At 47.1% G+C, this 22,602-nt stretch overlaps 1 protein-coding gene across 2 annotated transcripts in view; it reads right to left on the reverse strand.

Annotated features, from left to right (window-relative positions):
• The window catches only part of ltk (leukocyte receptor tyrosine kinase), a 381,725-nt gene that overhangs the window by 68,348 nt on the left and 290,775 nt on the right, over positions 1–22,602 (reverse strand). For both annotated transcript variants that reach the window (XM_072486158.1, XM_072486157.1), the window contains one exon: positions 21,329–21,439. In XM_072486158.1, the coding sequence (XP_072342259.1) occupies positions 21,329–21,439 (111 nt within the window). The remainder of the gene's footprint in view (positions 1–21,328; positions 21,440–22,602) is intronic.

The raw sequence follows: 22,602 nt of genomic DNA on the forward strand, positions 1-22,602 counted from the left end.
TGAGGAGACATAGAGAGCATCATTAGGCACACAGGTGATTTGCAGTTGGTGGGGAGGGGGGTGGGGGGTGGCGGTGTGAAGGGAGGGTTTGGGTGGAGGGCGGGCTCAAGGGGGAGAGGGGTGGAGGGAGGGTTGGGGTTCACATGGGGGGCTGGGATGGTGGATGCTCCCTTGGGGGTTGGTGGGTGGCGTTGGTGTCTACTCACTCGTGCTGCCCGGTGTCGGTCGTTGACTTTCTTCCGCCACTGGAGGCCAGCCGTCCTGTTCACACTCCCTGGGCTGACTGCTGCTGCCACCTCGTCCCAGGCAGCACTGGCTGTCTTGTGGCTCACTGTAGCACCGTCAATATGACGCGAGGCAGGTTGAGGTAATGTCAATTGAAGGCTTTATTAAGCAGAACTTTATCCCCAGCAGTGTGGTTACAGAATGCAGCTGCTGAGGGAAATGGAGGGAAAACTGGGTTCTTATACCGGCATTTCTGGGTGGAGTCCAGTAGGTGGCAGATCCTATCAGGACCTGGCATCCCTCCACCAATAGCCTGTCGACACGTGGTGTACCGTATTACCCCTAATACATACCACCACACTCCGGGATCCCCGTGGGAACAGGACATCCCTCCTGGCCTCTCAGCTCCCCGAATCTTGGGGCTGGTCTCCTCGGCTCCATTGTTGTGAGCTGGCTGGGGTTGGCCGAGCAAGTGCAGCTGAAGTGCTGCTCAACCTCGTTACCGGGGGGCTGGTGAGCGCGGTCCCGGCGAATCAGCTGGCGAGCCGGCATTCGGGGCGAGAAGCCCGTGAGGCCTCATTAAGTGGACCAATTAACGTTGAATAGTGATGCTGGCCTCATTGCCGAGCGCCAGGAAACTTGCAGCAATTCCCGCTGGCTACAGCACTTGGAACTTTTTCTGGAAAATCATGTCATAGTTTAAACCATAAAGAAGTAGATACACCTATTAGGCTTATCACAATACACATGTACTAACACACAGAAGAACGATTGGATCTTTCTGCCTTATACTCTAGGTGACATCTCAGAAAAGAACACAATGGTGTGTGTACCTACACCACATGGACTGCAGCAGTTCAGTAAGGCTACTCACCACCATCTTACAAAGGGCAATTAGGGATGGGCAATAACTGCTGGCCTAGCTAGCAATGCCCACAACCCTTGAATGATTTTTTAAAAAACTGTACTTATATTTTTACACATCTGACATCTTAAGGCATCGTGTTGGAGTGTCTATTCTGTGTATCCCTGAACCAATTGCAATGCAGATGATGTTGTGTTGGCAAACTTACCTAGGGATTGAGTGCATTCTTTTTACATATTAATATTGAAATTGTAATAACTAATGGAACTTCAACCAGTGAGAATCAGAATTCCAGTTTGCAGCTAGTAACACCTCATGCAGATTTTATGGTGGTGAATTACTACTTTTTAATCTTTTGGTAGTGTTAAGTTTTGCATACCTCCAATTCTTCCTCTTCCCTTGCCAGGGTTATTGATCTATAGCTGCTGGTGGCCCTCAGAGCCTTGCACATATGCCAGCTCGTCAGGGATGTAAAGAATGAGTGTTGCAGCATAAGCCATTTCATAGAATCATAGGATTTACTGTGGAGAAGGAGGCCATTCGGCCCATCGAGTCTGCACCGGCCCTCGGAAAATTACCCCACTTGCGGCCACACCTCCAACCTATCCCAGTAATCCAGTAACCCCACCTCACCTATTTTTTTTGGATACTAAGGGACATTTAGCATGGCCAATCCACCTAACCTGCACATCTTTGGACTGTGGGAGGAAACCGGAGCACCCGGAAGAAACCCCCGTAGACACTGGGAGAACGTGCAGACTCTGCACAGACAGTGACCCAAGCCGGGGATCGAACCTGGGACCTGGAGCTGTGAAGCAACTGTGCTACCGTGCTGTTCCCGACGGGGGCCATTTGGCATGGCTGAGCCTGTATATACCTTACCTGCTATCCATGCACCTTCATTTTTCAAAATTCATTTTTGGTGCAATATTGCTGCCAAGGCCAACATTTATTGTCAATCCCTTGTTATCCTCGAGAAGTTGGGCCGTCTTCTTGAACCACTATAGTCTGTGTGGGGCAGCTTCTCTTTTGGTTTTGTTCAGCAGTGAATTCCAGGCTTTTGCCTGGTGACAGTGAAGGAACAGCGATATGTGTCTAATTCAAGTGGCATGTGATGTGAAAGGATACCTTGGAGTGATGGTTTTCCCTTGTCCTTTTGGGAAATGGAGGCCATGGGTTTGGGATATGCTACCATAGAAGCTTTGGTGAGTTGCTGCACCAACTTGTAGACAATAGACACTCGGCCACAGTACACTGTTGCTATGGTGCCTATTTAGCAGTCTGTCTGAATGGCGGCCAGCTTTTTGAATGTTGTTGGAGCTGTATACTTCCTGGTAGGTGGATTACGAAAAAGATAGAAAGGAAGGCGGTGCAAAAATATAGACCTTTCACAACCTCAGCACACAGCGCTTTACAGATCAAAGGCGCAATCTAATAGCCACGCAGAAAAAGCAGCAGCATGGCCGATATAAGCTGAGAGACCCCGTTCCCGGGATCCACCTGGCTCGCAACGCCTTGAGAGATCCACAATGGGTGAGAACACGTTTTGACAAATCTGCATATTAGAGTGAGTCAGATTCCCGTGGTACCTGAGCCTTTGGGATTCATCCCCTTTGTCTCGGAGACCTTGGGCGAATGTTGTTCAGCACTGATCCCCACAAGCAGGAATCAGACGGAATGGTACTCTTCGGGGTCTCCCAGGGGATCGGAGGCCCCCAGCTGCATGCCCTTTGGACAGGTGGTGACCTGGCACTGCTGGGGCACCTTAGTATTGCTAAGGTGGCACTGCCAGCTGGCATGGGCACTGCCAGGTGGGCACTGCCAAGGTGGCATTTTTTATGTGTGTGTGATCAGACCAGGGGTGCCCTGCATGTGTGTTGGGGGGCTGCGGGCGGCCCAGCGAACCTCCCCTACTGCATTCAGGTTTGGAGGGAGGTCAGGGATTGCTTCGGGGGCCACAGAGATCGGGAGGCCATTTAAAAATGGTGCCTTGATCTCATTCCACACTGGCGAGCTCCTCTCGCCAGAACTGCACAAAACAAGGCTGTGTGGCCTTGGCCTTGCGTTCCATGTTCAGGCCAGCGAGTGCAGGGAAACACGTGGCTAAATGCGCTTGCTATGGGACTTTGTTCACTTTGGGGCGAATCGCGCCCAAACAAGTTTATTTTAGCATATAGGGAACAGCAGCTAATTTGCACCCCTCAGTACTGCACTGGAGTGTCGGGCCAGATTATCTGCTCAAGGGCGGGGTCCTCCGGTTCCCCAGCCGTGTGTTTCTCGGTGGCGCGCCATTAAGTGGTGGCGGGATTCTCTACTCCCGCTGCTTGTCAATGGGAATTTCCATTGAGGCCACCCCATACCGCCGGGAAACCCACGGGTGGAGGTGCGTTGCTAGAGGGAAAGGAGAATCCCAACGGCTGGAGAATCCCGGCCCAAGTCTCTGGTGTGTGACTTAAACCCACAACTACCTGACTCAGATGAGAGAGTGTTTCCACTGAGCAATGACCGCAGGAGTAGGAAAACTATTTGATTCCTCCTCCCCCAGTCGAGAGATGCCGAATCCCACTGCGATGCAAACTATGAATTCAACAAAGACCGACCCCTGAATCAGGGGCTTACTGTCTGGCATGGTTCAGTTCCACACTTTACGAGTTTTCCAACTGATCCAAGGGGGGAAGATCAGAAACAGATCTTTGCTTTTCCCCAGAATCTCCTCTAAAAAAGTGTTCTGGAGGAGCATTCGTTTGATCTCACTCCAACTAGGAGTGGCCTCATGAACAGCATGTTTCCAGAAGGGAGTTATCACCCATAGCAAATGAACCCAAAACCAAACAAAGAAACGAGGATTTCAAGATCAATTGCAACTTCCTTTATGAAACCCCCTTACCTGATCTCTTGGGAACTGCTCTCATGTAGATCCCTATGCTAGATTTCCAGACTGGGTTTTCATACCAAATCCTTGTACCAGGTCTCCTTGGCCTGAATATTGTGTATTTCCTTTCTTTAGAAACAAGCCTACTACTCGTGCCAATAAATCTGGGGCTCCTTATCAATTACTTTCAGAAAAAGCTCTATGTGTAATTGCCTTGCCAATATAATAAAAGTATCTGCCAGAAGTCCATTGAATTTACATTTTTGGAATGAATAAAGTGCTCATTAATTGCTTTCTTTTAAATATACCCAATGGACTCATACTTTCAAACAATCTTCAAATTGGTTCTGAAAGCAAGGTAGCCTATTCTGTAGTTTTATGTCCCAAAACAGTTTGAGATCAAAACCAGTTTGAATAAATATCAGGGAAAATTAATTTATAATCTCGTACAGTCAACATTGGGAAAGCTGGGAATAACTTGGGACAGACCAGTACTGAGGATACTGGGACAAAACTGGAAAAGGCGAGCTTTGGGATTTCTGGGACAAGCCTGGGTTGGGCCAACTCTGGGAATACTGGAACAAGCTTGGGAAAAGTAAGCTTTGGGAATATTGGGACAAACTTGGAAAAGCAAGCTCTGGTAATACTGGGACAAACTTGCGTTAGACCAGCTGTGGGAATACTGGAGCATGCTTGGTTAAAAACAAGCTCTGGGAATAATGGGGCAAGCGTGGGAAAGGCCAGCTCTGGGAATTCTGGAACAAGCTTAGGTTAGGCCATCTCTGGAAATACTGGGACAAGCAAGCTCTGGGAATCCTGGGATAAATCTGGGAAAGGCCAGCTCAGGGAATACTGGGACAAATTTGGGGAAGGAGACAGGGAATACTGGTACAAGCTGGGAAAGGCTACCTTTTGGAAAACTGGGAAAGAGAAACTGGGAATACTGGGACAAGCTTGGGAAAGGCAAGCTCCCAACTCTTCTGGAAATATCAGGCAAAAAACAAAATACTGCAGATGTTTAAAATTTGAAGTATAAACAGAGGGGTGACCAGTGGCAGTAGTTTTGTGCTACAGCTGCCGGTTTCAAAGAAAAATGGTTAACACTCCACTTGTGTCTACTTTGGCGAAGGCTTTATGCCAAATGGCACCTCGGTGAGCACATTAGCACGCATTGTATAAGCATGCATAGGAGTTATTCAGACATCAGCCAGGACCTAATGCTGATTGAATACCTCCACTGGCATTTGGAAATTCAATGCTTTAGTAGACAACATAACAGTTGGGGAGGCAGTGAGGTAGTGATATAGTCACTGGACTAATAATCCAGAGACCCAGAGTAATGCTCTGGGGACATGGGTTCAAATCCTGCCAGGGCAGATGGTGTAATTTGAATTCAATAAAAATCAGGAATTAAAAAGTCTAATGATGACCATGAAGCTATTGTCAATTGTTGTGAAAACCCATCTGGTTCACTATTGTCCTTTAGGGAAGGAAATCTGTCATCCTCAACTATCCTGGCCTACATGTGATTCCAGATCCACAGCAATGTGATTGACTCTTAAATGCCCTCGGGGATGGACAACAAATGCTGGCCCGGCCAGCAACGCCCACATCCCATGAATTAATAAAGAAAAAAAAAAGGTGCTATGCAGTGGGAATGCCCTCCCCCCAGCACCACCAGAGCTATATTCAAAGGCCTCATCGCCCGACTTGCGGATTAGTTGCTGATTACTTTCTACTGGCTCTGTTTGAATCTGTGGATGTGCTGAGTGTTTGGGGAAGTTGCTTGAAGTTGGTAAAAGCTGCAGAGAATAGTGCTGCATGTGAAGAAGACACTGGGAGCTACTGCAAGACCTCTGTGCACACTTCTTTCGAGCAGTCATAGGGACTTTGAGAGCGGATGCCCCTGGATGACAGCATGACAGTGAGGTGGTGCAGACACAGCAAAAGGGGAGGACAAAGCTGCTCATGGACAGAGGAGGGGGGTGGGGATGAAGTACTCTGGAACTTTCAGCAGCATTTTTGTTTAACCTTGCTGTGTGCTCGCTGTCTCTGGATCATCAAGGAAGGGTTCGCTAAATTCTGTCACCTCTTGAAACCAGACCTGCAGTTTCCAAACTGCAAGGGGCAGGGGTGTTGCCAGTGCTGGTGAAGGCAATTGTGGACATCAATGTCTACACACTGGGATCTTTCCAGGCTGGAACAGCGACACCACTAAAACCTCACAGTTCACCACCTATCGCTGCATCTGAGGGGTGACAAAGGCCCTGTCTACCAGGAGAAGGAGATCTTATTGTGTTCCTTCTAAACAGAGAGAAGCAGGTGAAACGTGCAGGTGGTTTTGCCAGGATATTGGGCGTTCCCCTGGTGCAGGGTGCCACCAACTGTGCGCATGTGTCTTTGCGGGTGCCACAGCTCAATGCTGAGATGCTCTGCAACCAATGTGCAGTTGGAGTGCAACCACACTCAGCACATCTTGCATCATCCGACTGGTAAATGTCCACCTGCCACCGTGGTACCAGCCATGATGATGTGACCATTTTGTGCCAGTTCTTTGTTCCAGCAAACTTTCAGCCACCATGTTATACCAGAGGGAGGTTGCTGGGCAACGATGCCCGTCCGTCATCAAAGCCTGGCTGATGACTCCATTCCGCATTCCCACCATCTGTGGAGAGCCCAGCGGCATGAGAAACATCATTGGGCAGATAGCGGGAGTACTGAAACAATGGTTCCCCTCTGGGGATGGCTCTGGAAGAGCCATCGAGTGCTCACCGGAATAGGAGTCCTGCTTCGTGATGGTCTGGTGCATTCTTCACAACCTGGCAATCACAGGGCACAGCCTTTGTCTCTAAGGATTCATCAGTCAGTTAGGAGGAAGAGGAGGAGGCAGCCGCCACATCCACATTCTGGATAGGTAGTCCATGGGCATCTCTTTTGACTCAGATTCCCGTCAATACGTCCTAGATCCGTATTGTCCCAAAATCCCATCTCTCGGAAACATGCCTTCACAGCATTCCCTTGGCCACATTCCTGAAATATAACCCATCACACAACAACCATAATATGCTAACTTTGTCCAACAAAGCGAGCAACAAACCAGACTGAAAAGCGAATCGCCCTTGGGCTTTTCTTTGGTGCCTGTCTTTGCTTGTTCTGGTGCCACTACGCAGCATGGCGGGTGGAAGACTGCTGGCCTTCCCCGGTGGAGACTGCAGCTAGCCTTGGTTGGTTTCCCAGAGCAGTTCCTGGTTTAGAATGCCCGGCTTGAGACTGTACCAGCTTGGCATGGGCTGCAGCAGTGTGGCCCGGCTGGCCGACAGGCAAGAGCAATGCACTGCTGGAGTGGCGGTGGTGGGAAGTCAAATGCTGTCTTCCTGAGGAGAGGGGAGGTTGGGGCAGCAGGCTCATGCTCCACAGTAATCTGCTGGAGCGCAGATTTATGCACTGCTGCACAAACAGCTCTTTTGAGCACTGGTCCCCACATTCATGGTGGCAGTAGTCTCAGCCTGCATGGCACCAGGCTGAGATATTATGGCCTCAGTTTGTGCTTTCACTGCCACACTCAGACATTGAGTGGTTCAGCATGTTCGGCAATGGAAGCCGTGATGTCGGCCATCGGACGCTGCTTCACGGCCTGGTCCCCAGGTTTTCTCATGGAGTCAACTGTCAATCCCATGCCGGGAAGGACAGGCTCCAAGTTGTGTGTGAAGCCCTGTGCCACGGTGGAGCTGCACTCCTCGGCAGTGACTGGTGGGCCTGCCATTGTACCAAGCGTTTCACAGTGCATGCCCCTCAGCCTCATTCTGCACATCACCCCACTGAGGTCCTCATCTGAGCCCTCTGCAGCAGAGCTCGTCTGCAACCTCGCCCTCCCGAGAGCCGGTATCTTTTCTCATGTGCTTGCTGGAACTCACTCATGCCCAGAGACTCACCACATGCTGATCCCATCTCTATACCACCAAGTAAACTATGTACAGTGCCAGTATCTGAGCTGGTGGCTGTGAGTGTCACATCAACCGGTGATATGTCTTCTTCCTCAGTCTCTTCTTCCTCTAGGATTTCAGCCTCCCGCAGCATGGCTTGGCCAGTATCTGCATATTGGAAAACAGGAGGTCAGGCTGTAGGTGAGGGAAATGGGGTGATGGTGGAAGTAAGAGTTGCATGGTTATGTCATCTGTAGCTTGAACATCCTAACAGATCTGCGGGATAGGAGTGATGTGAGATGTCAGAAGATGCATTAGGTGGAAATATACAGTAAGCCTTGGTGGTTTCAGCCTCACCATTGGTCACTGATTCAGTGATGGCCCTTCCAATGATAGCCAGCACTGTCTTCTCCATCCAGTACATGCAGCCCTGCCTGCCCCCTGTAGGTTAGCTGTTGCAACCACCTATTATGCACCAACATGTCCAGCAAGTGAGAGGTGAAATATATCAGTCACTGTGGTGTGACATGTTTAGGTGATATGCCTGCCACAGTTAAATAGCTGGCAGTATGTGCAAGCTGTGAGGTGCGTGTGTGTGAGATTTCCAGCAGTGCCATGTACGATAGGTAAGGCTAAGAATGTGAGGCACGGGGCATGATTCATAGAGAATGTTGGTGGTGAGTGATGAGGGGGCGTGCATTGAGCAGCGGGTGGAGCTAGTGGTGTAGCTGGCGGGATATGGCATGTAAAGATGTATTCATTGACCTTGACCACTCATGCAAGATCATTTCATTTCTCGGCACTGCATCCAGGTCCACAGGCTAGATTCCCGGCATCGACCTCAATGGTTATCTGCTCCACTGCTTTCTCAGCATCTGCCTGGAAGGCCTCCTAACCTCTCAGAAAAGAGAGCCTCTCTCATCCTGGGCGCCTCCTGCACTAAGGCCTTCAGCATGGCATCCGAAAACCTTGGGACGTGCTCTCTTTTGTCGCACCATTTAAATAGGTACCTCCTGGTCTTCAATTCTTCTTTAACCAGTTCTATTTCCTGCTGCGGCCAGAATGAGCCTCGCCTTTTACGAGGGGACATCTGGTTTTAAGTAGAGCTGGTTAACTTTAAGGGGTGCTAGTCTCATACAAACCTGGGCCTCTGAATGAGGCATGCAGCCACTCAGCAGGATGTCCATCGTTAAGCTGCACACCACAATTGTTCTAATTAACATCACTTCAGATGCGTGTGGGTCATCACACATTGTAATTCCAACACCCGATTTCGGGGGCTATCTAATTTTGCCCCGAGAGTGCTGGAAGTATTCAGCAGGGCAGGCAGCATCTGTGGACAGGAAAACTCAGATTCTCTCTCAGAACTGCTGAGTGATCCAGCATTCGGAGGGCTGGATTCTCCGTCCCGCCCCGCCACATTTCTGACTCACCCCGCCGGCGGGATTCTCTGTTTCGCCGGCCGGTCAATGGAGTTTCCCATTGTGGGGCAGCCCCACACTGTCGGGAAACCCCCAGTCTGCCGGCAAAACGGAGCATCCCGTCGCCGAAGAATCCAGCCCCCAGTTTTCATTTAATACTGGACTGAGCCTGGACCAGTTCGCAACTAGATGGGAATAATGTCCAGTATAATTCACCTAATTTCACAATCAGTGTGGGAGCCCATGAACAAATGGGTACGGCCTGATATAGCGCAGCTCAAAACTGGTCAGAGAACATTGGGACAAGTGAATGCAGTATGCTACACATTTCAGCTCACTATGAAGCCAGAGGGGAGCAAATAAAATTAACCTAGCCTTGTACAGCTCAGTCTACTTCGTGGCTGTGTGAACATATCTAAGCTGCTCCAAAGGTTGTTAGAAATAGCACAGACTTCTCTTAAATGCCCATGAGGATCTTAGCATACTGTGGATAAGCCAGGATTCAAAGCTCTGGGAACACTGAACAATGGAATTCACAGTGAACCTGAAAGTTTCCAGCATCATTTGTTCAGCAGAGTGGCAAATTTTAAGTAAAATAATTGAATGTGCCTCATCATGAGGGGGGTTCTACGGACATAAAATTTCTGTCTTGGCTGGACAATGAATTATCAGTCAGTTTCTTGACACACAACGAGAAGAAGCATGGTGACAAGTTAATATAATAGAATTCCTACAGTGCAGAAGGAGGCCATTCGGACCATCGGGTCTATGACTATCTCATGCAAAGTGGAAAAATAGATTTCACAATGCAATACAAGTTGCACGAAGCAAGACGCTGTGCGATGGGTACTGACAATACCTAGATTGTTAGCACCAAACAAAGCAGAAGGTGGCCCAAGGTTGGATGCCAGGTCCAATCCATGCTGAGTTAGTGGTCGAGTGGTTACATTGACCCTGGGCCTCTGAAAGAGGTTGAGGCAAGTGTGAGCAATCTGCCAGGGTTCCTGTTTCTGTTCAGTATCTATGCTGCAACGTGCATGTGTGTAGGGAGGAAGGGACTGAACTGAATTGGGACATTCTTCGTGTCCAATTGGCCTGTCAGCACCCTGTGCAAACCAGCGAGAGTCGGAGCCTTCACGTTTAAGGAGGATAGAAAATGGAGGCAAAGAAATGACCACAATCCTTGCTCAATCAATTAGATAAAGCTGCAACACCACCACCAACCTCCCAATCTCTTTTGACCCAGCCTTTTCAAATTGGCTTCATTTGATGAAAATTGCCTTTGGAAATGTGAAAATGTATCTCAGTGAAACTGGGATTTCACCCTCCAGATTGTGATTCTGCATTTACATTCCTACTCTCTCCTGGTCTGATTTACTGAAAGTATTAATTTATCCGCTTACTACCTAATCTGACGCAAGCCAATGAAAGTGGTTTCTGAATCCTTGATCTTCGAATCCATCCCCTCTGATCAAAGCCCTGAACCTAATGTGAATGTTTGTCCTAACTACAGTAGAAGTCTCTTTCTTGAAGTTTCCTGGTCAATAATTTATAAGAAAAGAGGTTGTAAAATCTTAGCAAGTGCATGCGTGCTCGTCTGGGCAAAGTACCTGGCAACCAGAAGCCAGAAACAGGAATGATAGCATTTTATATACTCAAAAAAGGGGCCTGTTTGAGGTCCCCTTCTAAATTCTGGAAAACCGGGCCCACATGTGGCTAAACATGGAGCCAGTAAAGGGACATCTGCACATCACACCTGATAAACTAAGCGTTGAAAATATACTTACCCGAGTGCGGAGATGTGAGAAGCAGGGATTTTCGGGGGAACGATAGCTTTGATACTGACCCACTGCCCACTCACTTCCCAAGTTGCAGCCTACACAATTGCAGTTTAGTACTGGCACAGCAGCAGTTAAATAATTGCACCAGACACGAAGAACTGTTTTCTAGTGAGCCTTTATTTGCCTCTTCTGATAGACACAGTGTACAACTTGGCATTGCATCACAGGCTCTGCAGAAACCCAAGTGCAGATTAAAATCTCTAAAGCCAGCTGAATTCAGTTTAGATGTACAAACTGTGGAACCAAAGTTAAAGAAAATTCTCTGAGCATGGTTTTAAGAATTGGTAATGAATTATGCAAGTTTTATTACTCGAGTATTGGGTATTGAAAAAGCTGTTGGAGATTTTCATCTTGTACTTATCAGGACCGATTCAATGCCAAACTTCATTGTGAACAATCATTTTCACTGCCCGAGAAAAAGATTGCTTATTAATTGGCAAGTTGACTCTGATTGGTCAAGGTATTGCCTTGGCAAATGTACCAAGGAACTACTGTGACCCGCACTGTTGTTAAATTTGAAAAAGGTGCAAGCCTGAATATGTTCCTGCATATGAATGCATCTCTATGCTCTAGCAAGCATAATTGAGTCACATTGAGAGCCAATTTATAATCTTAAATTGGTTGTTAGTTTAATCTGTGCTATTTCTAACAACGTTTGGAGCAGCTTAGATATGTTCACACAGCCACGAATCAATCAATCAGCACCCTTTCTCTCTTGCAGTATAAATTGTTGCTCCCTTTGAAATTTGGTATTCTTACATCTGTCCTAATGAAGGCAAGATGTAAATCTTTGACAGCATGTCTCTTTTCTCAGCAGCACTCAAGTTCTGTACTGCCAAGCGACTATTTCTTAGGAACATGTGGAATTGATCAGTCAGAATAAGTAGTTACCTCATGTCAATCCTTCCTATTACATTCACTGGGCCTGAAGATAGTTTTAATTGTTTGTCAATGGCGATAATGTCAAAGATAAAATGGTGATGATGTCAAAGATACAATATTTATTGTTAACTTCCTCCACCATTTTTAATCTCCTTCATCACGCTATTGGGTTTTAAGCTGGTTTAATAAGCTGTTGTTGACTGATAACCACTAATTATACAATCTTATACACAATCACAATCTCTAAAGTGAGTGACCATTGAGGGACATGATAACAAATATTAAGATAATATAAAAAATATGATAACTTGATGCCAAGTGGCAAGAGCAATGGGAAAGCAATCAAAGACAAAGCTCAGCAGCGAACAGTAATGCTAATTAAAAAGAACATCAAGAAGAACAGATTTAGCCTTTATTTGCTAATTGACTTTTCATGAATGGAAATATATTTTTCTTTCAGACTCTTTCATCCTTTTGATTCCATCCTGAAGGAAATTGACTATGTGGTCCATCGTCCTTTTGCCTTTGCGAAAGAGCTCCCCAAATATTCCCAGTCTCCTGCTCAACCCCATATATTTTTTCTTTTCAAGTATATATCAAATTCCCTTTTGATAGTTACCAGTTAAACAAATGTCAAATTGGCTCAGTCGTAGCACTGTCCGTTCTTGAGTTTGAAGTCTGTGGGTTCAAGTCCCACTCTGAGACTTGAGCGTATAATCCAGGCTGACCCCTCAGTGCAATACTGAGACATTAAAACCAAGGCCCCGCCCCGTCTATCCGCTCTGTGGTTCAGACTTAGAAGACCGCAGGGCTGGTCGACAATCTTTATGAAATAATTGGGATGTGGAAAGGAGCCAGGTGAGTAAAGTTCATTAGTTTTAGATTACAGTCAACACGTCTAGCCACTCCTTGTTAGCAACCTCTCTACTAAGTACCCAGTACGGCCCTCTGTAGTAACCAAAGGGCGCGTTATATCTAATACCCACACACACTTCCACTCTGTAGATACCACAAGGCACAGCATCTCAATAATTAGAAACACTGACACTTCGGAGCTGCCACGGGGCACAATCGATTGCTGAGATATTCACTAGCACCTGAAAGTGTAATACACTCAAGGTTATGGATTACGTGCTTCCACAACAACAACTTGCATTTCTATAGCACCTTTGACATAGCAAAACATCCCAAGGCACTTCACAGGGGCATCATCAACCAACATTTGACATCGAGCCGCCTAAGTGGGACTCTGGGGACAGATGACCAAACCCTTGGTCAAAGATAAAAGAATAAAGCAGCATCATAAAGGGGACGAGCGAGGCAGAGAAAGTGAGAGGTGCATGGAGGAAATCCCAGAGGTTAGAGCCTAGGCTGCTGAAAGTATGGTGGAGCAATTAAAATCAGAGGTGCAAAGGACGCAAGAATCGGAGGAGCGCTGAAATCTCCAAGGGTTGCCGGGCTGGAGAAGATTACATATAAAGGAAAGAGAAAAGTCATGGGGGGAATTTGAAAACAGAAATGAGGGGCGGAATTCTCCAACCCCCTGCCGGGTCGGAGAATCGGCGTGGCGTCACGCGAATCACGCCACGCTGCTCCGACGCCAGGATGCAATTCTCCGCAATGCGTCTCCGGCCCCGGGCCGGCACGCCCATTCCCCAGGCCGGATGGGCCGAGCGGCCATCAACAAAAAGCCGGCGCCGTTCTAACCTGCTGTGGGCTGGCGGGACCTCGGCATTGAAGGGTCTGGGTGGGGCCTCCGCAGTGGCCTGGCCCGCGATCGAGGCCCACCAATTGGCGGGCCGGCCTCTCTGCCCCCCGGCCTCCTTTCCTCCGCGCTGGCTCCTGTAGCCCTGCGCCATTTGGCATCGGGGCCGCTGCGGGGAAGAAGGCCACTGCGCATGCACTAGTTGACGCCGGCTCAACTGCGCATGCGCGGACCCCGCGGCGCCGGGTTCAGGCCGGGATCGGCAGCTGGGGCGGCGGAGGCCTCTCCAGCGCCGTCCTAGTCCCCTGTGGGTCGCGGAATGGGGTCCCGGAAGCGACGCCGACACCGGAGTAAAACACTCCCATTTTTACTTCGGCATCGGCACTTAGCCGCCCGTTGGGAGAATCCCGCCTGCGAATTTTGAAAATGAGATGTTGCCAGATCGGGAGCAAATGTAAGTCATGAAACACAGGTGCTGCTCGTTAGGAATTGGGCAGCATAGTTTGGATCAACTCAACTTTATGGAGAGTGGAATGTGGGAGGCCGGTCAGGTGGACATGAGGAAAGTATAGAGTGAACAAAGGAACAAATGTTCAGGTTTTAGCAGATGAGTGGAGGCAGAGGCGGAGGCAGGCAATACTACAGTGGTGCAAATAGGCAGTCTTGATGATGGAGCAGATATAGTTAGACGCTCAGATCAGGGTAAAATCTGATATCAAGGTTGCAAACAGTCTGGTTCAACTTTAGACAAATCAGGGACAGTGGAGGGGTCGCGAGAGATGGCGGTGAGATAGAGCTGGGTGTTGTAAATGTACATTTTGAATCTAACATGTTTTCGGATGATGTTGCTGAGTGATAACATGAAGATCAGAAATTGGAAGGCATCACAGAGAAATCTTTTTGGGGATTTAGAGGGAATGGTGTAGGAGCAGGAACAGAAGTAATTGCAGTTGATTGTTTGCCTACAATGAACTAGATAAGAATAGAACCAAGCAAGTGCAGTGCCATCAGCTGGAAGACAAAGGGGGATATTGGTCAGAGATGGTCTGGTCAACTGTGTCAAAGGCTGCAGACAGGTCAAGAATGACAAGGAGGAATGGTTTCCATCACCATAGTCAGTTGACGATGTTCAGGTAGCTCATTCAGGCGAACAGCTTGTTGGCTCTCAGTATTCAAATTATTCACTTAGAACTGCTTTCCATTCAGCAGAATCCTTTGCTTCTAATGAGGTTGTAATCCAACTGTCATTTCAAAGCATAACTAATATCACAGCTAATATCATGCACCAGTTATAAACTCTAGCAGAGGTACAATAGATACTGGCACACACTGAAACACGGAACAGTCTATTAGTGTTTGATATTGGAAAAGGCCAAGGAAGTACATTTGTTCCTGAATTGATAATGGATCTATATGTAAGAATATAAAAAATTATAATATAAATTATTCAAAGCAATTTAAATAAATCTATAACAAAATATCCCTTTATGTATTCCATTTAATGCATGGGACAAAGAAATTAGGAGAATTCTAAATCCAACCCTCACAAGACCCACAGGGACCACCCAATTGATCGTCCCTGGGGTGGAAGGGGGTGGGGGGCTCATGGAATTCAAGCTTCTCCACTAATGGGTGGAGGCCCATCAGCTGGGGCTCATAGAATCGACCCTTAAAAGCAGACCAGGCTGGGACCTATGTGGTGTACGCCGCGTTGCGCCTTTTTCTTTTGGCTGAAAATAAACTGCCGTTTGGATTCACCTTCTTGGGTCTCCTGAGCTTTTGTACTAACTAATTTACAAACGTAAACGTGAAGAGTGTAGGAAAAAGGATTAGTTTGTCACGAGGGTGTGTAGTGGGGGAAGAAGAGGCATGAGAACCATCTCAGTATAATGAATGGGTGAACTCAATCTGCAGGAACTAGAGAGGGACATGGGATCAAATCACAGGAAAAGTCAGGATTGGGGCACAGGTTGTCTCATGAGGAAAATAACTCAGATAGTCAGATAACGGGAGGAATGAGTCCAATCTCCAGCCGGAAGGGTTACAGGTCGGACCTCTTTAGTGCTCTCGGTGATTTAGTCATTGAGGGCAATGATATTAAGGAGGAAGACTTGCTTTTAAACAAGTGCACTTTACAGCCTCAGGACATTACAAAGCACTTTTCTGCCAATGAAATACTTTTGAAACAGATCCATGGTGTAATGTGGGGAGGAGTACACAAGTCTGTGCATCCTCCTCCGCCTGGCAGTCTGGTCAACACAGCGAAAATTCTACTGAATTTCCTGGTGTCAGCGAGAGGCGGATTCATCGGTCTGTAGCTTCAGGAAGTCTACAGCTTCACGAGGATGGGATTTTCCACACGGCCGTGTGTGTGGCGCAGGCGGCCCGCCAGTGGGATCTTCAGATTCCGCCGCTGTCAAAGGCGTATCTCATTGTTTGCACCCTTAGCTGCCGGGGAATCCGTGGCGGGTGGGGAGGGGGGGGGGGGGGGGGGGTGTAGGTCACCGCTGATGGGACCAGATGATCCCGCCGGCAGGATCAGCCAAAAAAACAGGAGTTTGGATTACTTCAGCTAAAACTGAAACATACAAAACCCAACACTGAGCTCTAAATACCTGTATGCACGATTAGAATGTAATAGCCCGGGCGTGATATAACTCATGTTACCCGCAAGGGTCACAACTCAAATGTACTCTTTCGATCAGCAGATGTAGGACACAGGTGATCTATACCCTCTGCTTACATTAAGATACAAGAAATTGGTCTCTGTATGTTGTGTCAGCCATATTAATTAATTGGGATATGATAACAAACATTCTACAGCAGCAAAGCTATCTCCTGAACTGAGATTAATGTAAGCCGTGGGTTAAAAGAATGGTACTTCATACAAATGACAGTTTCTAGCAGAAAATATTGATATATAATCAAATGAATAATACATGTATTTCAGGATTGTTGGTCATTCATCTACTTTACTATTAAATAAAACAGGAATCTCCCCATAGCTCGAGTGTAGCTGAGCAAGACAGACCAGATGCCTCCCATGCTCCATCCTTGGTCTATGTGGTGTGGCTCATGGCTTTGGTCAGCAGGGATGCTACTAATATAGCTCATGTTCCCTAGTTATTGGGAGAGCGAAACGGCCACCTTTCCTGCTCTCCAGAGACCTGCTGGGAGATTGTACATGCTGAGTCAAGTAGGATGGAATCTCATTATCGGAAAACTGGTTGGTGCTTGCTTTCAACCACATAGGTCAAACTGTATGAAACGTTGGCTGTGGTGTCATAGAGAGACAGAGTCAGAGAGACTTGAACCTTAACCCAGCACCTTAGATCGCTCAGCCAAGCCACCACACTCCACAGTTTTTCAGCTCACCCATGTCTCCCACAGGACGATTTTACTATCTAGCATGGGATTCAAGCCAAGGACCTCCGAGCATTACTCCAGGTTTGTGGTTTACCAAGTCTCATCACACGAGCACTGACCAATCAACTGATGGGCCTTCAGCAATGGTGGAATACTAAATGAGGAGTCAACTTGGACAAGAGAGCAGAGATAAAAATAGTTGGAAAAAGAAAAATCAATGTACAATTATAGAAAAATAAACACAAGTTAAAGGAACTATGTCAACTATTCCATCTGTGCCATTAACACTGATATGGAATAACAGGGTAGATATGTGATAACGTGCACGTAAAGACTGTTAACAACAATTAGGGTGCATGCAATTGAAGGCAACCTGTTGGCTTGGTTAGGAAATTGGTTAGGATGCAGGAGACAGAGCAGCTGTAATGGATATGTAGGAGACAGAGCAGCTGTAATGGATATGTAGGAGACAGAGCAGCTGTAATGGATATGTACCCAAATTGGCAGGATGTGACTCGTGGTGCCCATCAGGGATCTGTACAGATGCCTCAGTTTTTCACTATCTTCATAAATGGCCTGGATTAAGTGATACAGAACCATATATTTTAATTTACTGATGACTCTAGTAAGGTCGTGCAGTAAACATTATAGATGAGAGCAAAACATTGCAAAGGGGCATTGATATAAGTGAGTGGGCAAAAAAAGTTCACTGTAGGTCATCCAATTGGACCCAAGAAAAATAGAGCATTTTTCTAAACAGCAAGAAGCTAGGAACTGTGGAGGGAGATGTGGGGATCTGTACTGAATGTGATAATTGTCCTTTTAAGGGAAACATAGCAGAGTAAGGGTCACCTGGCTTGGGGGACCAATTGGGACAGAGAGTGGGAATCACCCCAGGGGCGTGGGTATCCCTCAGGCAGGAGACATGTAGGGAGCAAGCTGCAGTCATGCGGCTGCTGTGCCATTTTTAATTAATAAGTACCTTTTGTGTTCATGAATGAAGTCTGTGAAAGTGCATCATTACAGGATCAAGTACAGATGTCACTAAAACTAGCCTTAAAGATTAAGGGCATGATTCACCAGAAAAAGTTCAAAGTCCGGTTTTGGCCGTGTTTGGCAGGGTGTTTCGCAATGGCTGCAGTGCCGAGATTGATACCGATATTCAATGGCAATTAGCTGTTTTTTGAGGCCTCAGGGAGTTTCTCTCTGTTGAGGCCACACTTTCAAAGTTTACCGGCACTAGGGAGCTGAGCTCACCAGTAGGACCAGCCCCTCACAGATCGGGATGCCATTTTGAAAGACTACCCTGATCTCTACACCCGCCTTTCAGAACCCCCCACTTTCAGGACCCCAATAACCTTTCTCAGGCTCCCTCAAACCCATCCTCAACTCCCTTTCACGGGCATGGCCGCCAGGCTCCAACCCTTGGCAGTGCCAATCTAGCACTTGGGCACCTTGCCACTTCCAGCCTGGCATCCTGGCAGTGTCAACCTGGCACTGTCAGGGTGCCCAGGTGGCATTGCCAGGGTGCTAGCCTGGCAGTGCTATGGTGCTCGGGCGAGTGCCAGGGTGTTACTGTGCCCTGTTCCAACCACATTGGTGGCTCTAATGGCCCATGAGTGTGGAAACCAGTGCTACATTGCGCCCAGTTGAGGCCTCACAGACACGGCCGTTGACTTCCGGGCGCCGGGTGAATATGGCGTTGGGATATTTAAATGAGCTTAATGGCCTGGATCATGCCCAATGAGGGAGTGATCCAGATCACACCAGGCACCACAAGTCAGGTGACCTGCATGAGTCTTTGCACCAGGCGCAAAGCCAGATTTGGGCTCTCCTGCTATTCAATCGTCGTGCCCAGCTGACGCGGTGGGAAAAGCGCACCCTAAAGGATTGTTGACCTTTATCTCAAAATGACTGGATTAGAAAAGATCAGAAGGGTGCAGAGCTCTGGTTAGACTCCAACTAGGGACATAGGAGGCAATTCAGCCCTTTGAGCCTGCTCTGCCATTCAATAAGATCATGACGGATCTGGTTGTGGTCCCAACTCCACTTTCCGGTCTGTTCCCCCCTCACCCCCACCATTACCCTTAACTCCCTTTTCTATCAAAATCCTGGAATACTGCACTCAGCTCTAAGCACTACAATTCAGGAAAAATAGGACTTGGAGGACGTGCAGAGCCAAAACGTTTCAGAGACTAAAGGGGTTAAATTATGGGGAACTGTTCCAAAACTCAGGCTTGTATTCTGTTGAGATTAGAAGATTAACGGCAATCTAGTTCAGGTATTTTATATGATGAAAGGACTTGATGGGGTAAATGGAGAAAAAACTTTTCCACTGGAGGAGGAGTCCAGAACAAGGGATCAACAAGGGGCTGGCTTAGCACAGTGAGCTAAACAGCTGGCTTGCAATGCAGAACAATGCCAGCAGTGCGGGTTAAATTCTCGTACTCGCCTCCCGAACATGCGCCGGAATGTGGCGACTAGGGGCTTTTCACAGTAACGTCATTGAAGCCTACTTGTGACAATAAGCGATTACTATTATTAACGCAGAGCTAGGTGATTTATAAAAAAAAATTAAAATAAATTTAAAGTGCCCAATTATTTTCTTTCAAATTGAGGGGCAATTTAGCGTGGCCAATCCACCTACCCTGCACATCTTTGGGTTGCGGGGCAGTCCCACGCAGACAAGGGAGAACGTGCAAACTCCACACAGACAGTGACCCAGAGCCAGGCTCGAACCTGGGTCGTCGGCACCGTGAGTCAACAGTGCTAACCACTGCGCTACCGTGCTGCCCCGGGGCTAGGCAATTTAGTGATGGTGTTAAAAAGCACCACTTCGCACAAAGGTAGTAGAAACGTTTACCAAACTGTTGGAAGTAGGTCAATTGAACATTCAAAATTGAGATTGATATGTCTTCGTTTGAGAGGGTATTATGATATACAGAACCAATGGAAGTAGCTGATGTTTTGATACAGATTAACCACAATCTATTTCAATGGCAGAACATGCTTGAGGAGCTGAATGGCCCACTCCTGTTCCTATGTTCCACGGAGGCCAGCATCTTAAAGTCTAATATTAAGCATTTATGGAGAGACTTTTATTATTACTTCAAAATAATTCAAAAAAGTATAAGCAGCAGATCTGAATGAAAAGTTAATTTGAAACAAGTATGAGAGGTACAATGTTTCCTCAAACAGAGCTAAATATTTAGAATAATCTTACAAAGGGGAAAATAGGCAAAATCCTTGTGATATTCCATATGCAGATGGATAAAATGAATGGTAGAGGGAACTGAAGGACTAAGATTTGATTCACATTTTCTTGTCATCTTATTCTGCATCAGCTCCAGAATTCTAACATGCACCAAATCACATTCGTCCATCTTTCCTGTCCTCGCTCGCCTACATTGAAGCACTGGTGGACCAGGAGCCAAAGTTAAAATTTTCTCCCTCAGGTTCAAACTCCTTGGCCTTCCCTATCTCAGCAACCCCCTTCAAACATTACAATCTCTAAGAACACGGCGCTCCGTCAATTATAGACTCATGTGCATCCTCGATATTCTTTGCTTCATAACTGGTGGCCATGTCTTCAGCTGCCTCGGCCCTAACCTTTGGAATTCCCACCCAAACCTCTCCATATTTCTCTTTCCTCCTGAAAACAAATGATTCAGCAACACTTTGACCAAATCTTTCGGCCACTTGTTGGAATCGCTCCTTCTTTGGCTTGGTTGGTGTTGACCTGGTAACACCTCTGTGAAGCACCTTAGGACTTTTACAATATTAAAGGGGCAACAGAAATGCAAGTTTCCATACTACCTCATGAGCTGATATATAAACTTTGAGATATGCATATTGGGTCTTCTAGACTTCAGCATCTATGTAACCAACTCTGGTACAGGTAGGAATGTACTGAGCCAGGCATTCTACCTACACAAAGAATATAAACGGAATGAAAGGTGAAGCCATGTGACACACATATTTACACTGTTATCTCTTGCGTTACTAACTTCCTTTCCTCGTTTGTTTCAGTTATGGATGGATTGGGGGAAGTGAAGCTGGTGATAAAATGTTTTCAGTGATGCATGCATGCACAGAATGACGTTATTGGGAGAAGCATTCATCAACAACAATTTAAAACCAAAACAAAAAAATTTCTCCTGAGCTCATAGCTTATGAAATGTTGGTTGAGAAGGGAGCGGTGCAGTACAAAGTTTAATGAAATTCTTACTGAGAGCAAGTCCAGCACAGGTTAGAACTACACCAGTAACAATGGTCGACGTAACCACGACAATTATGAGGGAGAAAGGAAGATGGCCTTCTGGGTTGACACCTCCAGGAACTGTGGACAAAGGAGGAGAGAAAAAAAAACACTTATTAAGACATCATTTACTTGCGAGCAGCTTTCCATTAAAAATCTGCAAAGATAATTCAGAAACATATTGATTTAAAATCCATGTTAGATCATATCTAAAATTGCAAAGAGTGGCAAAGACTGTTAATTGCAAGGGCAGTGGCCAAGAGCAAGAGGCCAGTTTCCCCCAGCACACATTACATTCTTTGCATTTATTGCTGAGCTTCACTCATGCCTTATGTATAAAACTGGAGCATCTAGGCTGCACCTATATTCAGTAAAGAAGCTATTCATCCGCATTTGTTCATCAATCCACACCAATATCAAACAAAAAAAACATCAGAAATATCCAGACAAGGGTGGCCCATTAACAATTTGTCCTCATTCATTTTTAACCACATGGGGTGTAATTTACCTCCATCCCCACCCCAAGTGTCACCTCGGCTGGGAAAAGAGATGTGTAACCCGGCAATATTTTAAACACTGCTAAAAATTCCTGGTGAGGAGGGGTGGTTACACAATGTCATGCAGGCGGGGCGAGCTCTGACTGATTCTGCGCCGCCAGTAACCTCGGTTCCTGTCGATGTAAAAAGAATAAAAAATTTAAAAAAGGAATCCATGACAATTGAGTAGGGAAATCTGGCCCCCATCCTCCAGCCAGTGATGTGTGGCAGCGGTGGCTAAGTGAGAGGGGAACGTTGCACTTCAACCTCCTCACAGTTGCTCCCTTCTCTTCAAAGAGCCAGTGAGGGTTCCATTGGACACCCAAAGGGAGAAGGAGCACCATAGAATTTACGGTGCAGAAGGAGGCCATTCGGCCCATCGAGTCTGCACCAGCCCACGGAAAGAGCACGTTACTTAAGCCCACGCCTCCACCCCATCCCTGTAACCCCACCTAACCTTTTTTGGACACTAAGGGCAATTTATCATGGCCAATCCACCTAACCTGCACATCTTTGGATTGTGGGAGCAAACCGGAGCACCCGGAGGAAACCCATGCAGACACGGGGAGAACGTGCAGACTCCACACAGACAGTGACAGTGACCCACCAAGCCGGGAATCGAACCTGGGATCCTGGATCTGTGCTACCGTGCTGCCAGAACTCCTAGGACCTCCAACTCAGGACACTCCAATGGTGTCCTGCCGTTAA

This window comes from Scyliorhinus torazame, chromosome 2, assembly GCF_047496885.1.
Source record: "Scyliorhinus torazame isolate Kashiwa2021f chromosome 2, sScyTor2.1, whole genome shotgun sequence".
NCBI classification, from domain to species: Eukaryota; Metazoa; Chordata; class Chondrichthyes; order Carcharhiniformes; family Scyliorhinidae; genus Scyliorhinus; species Scyliorhinus torazame.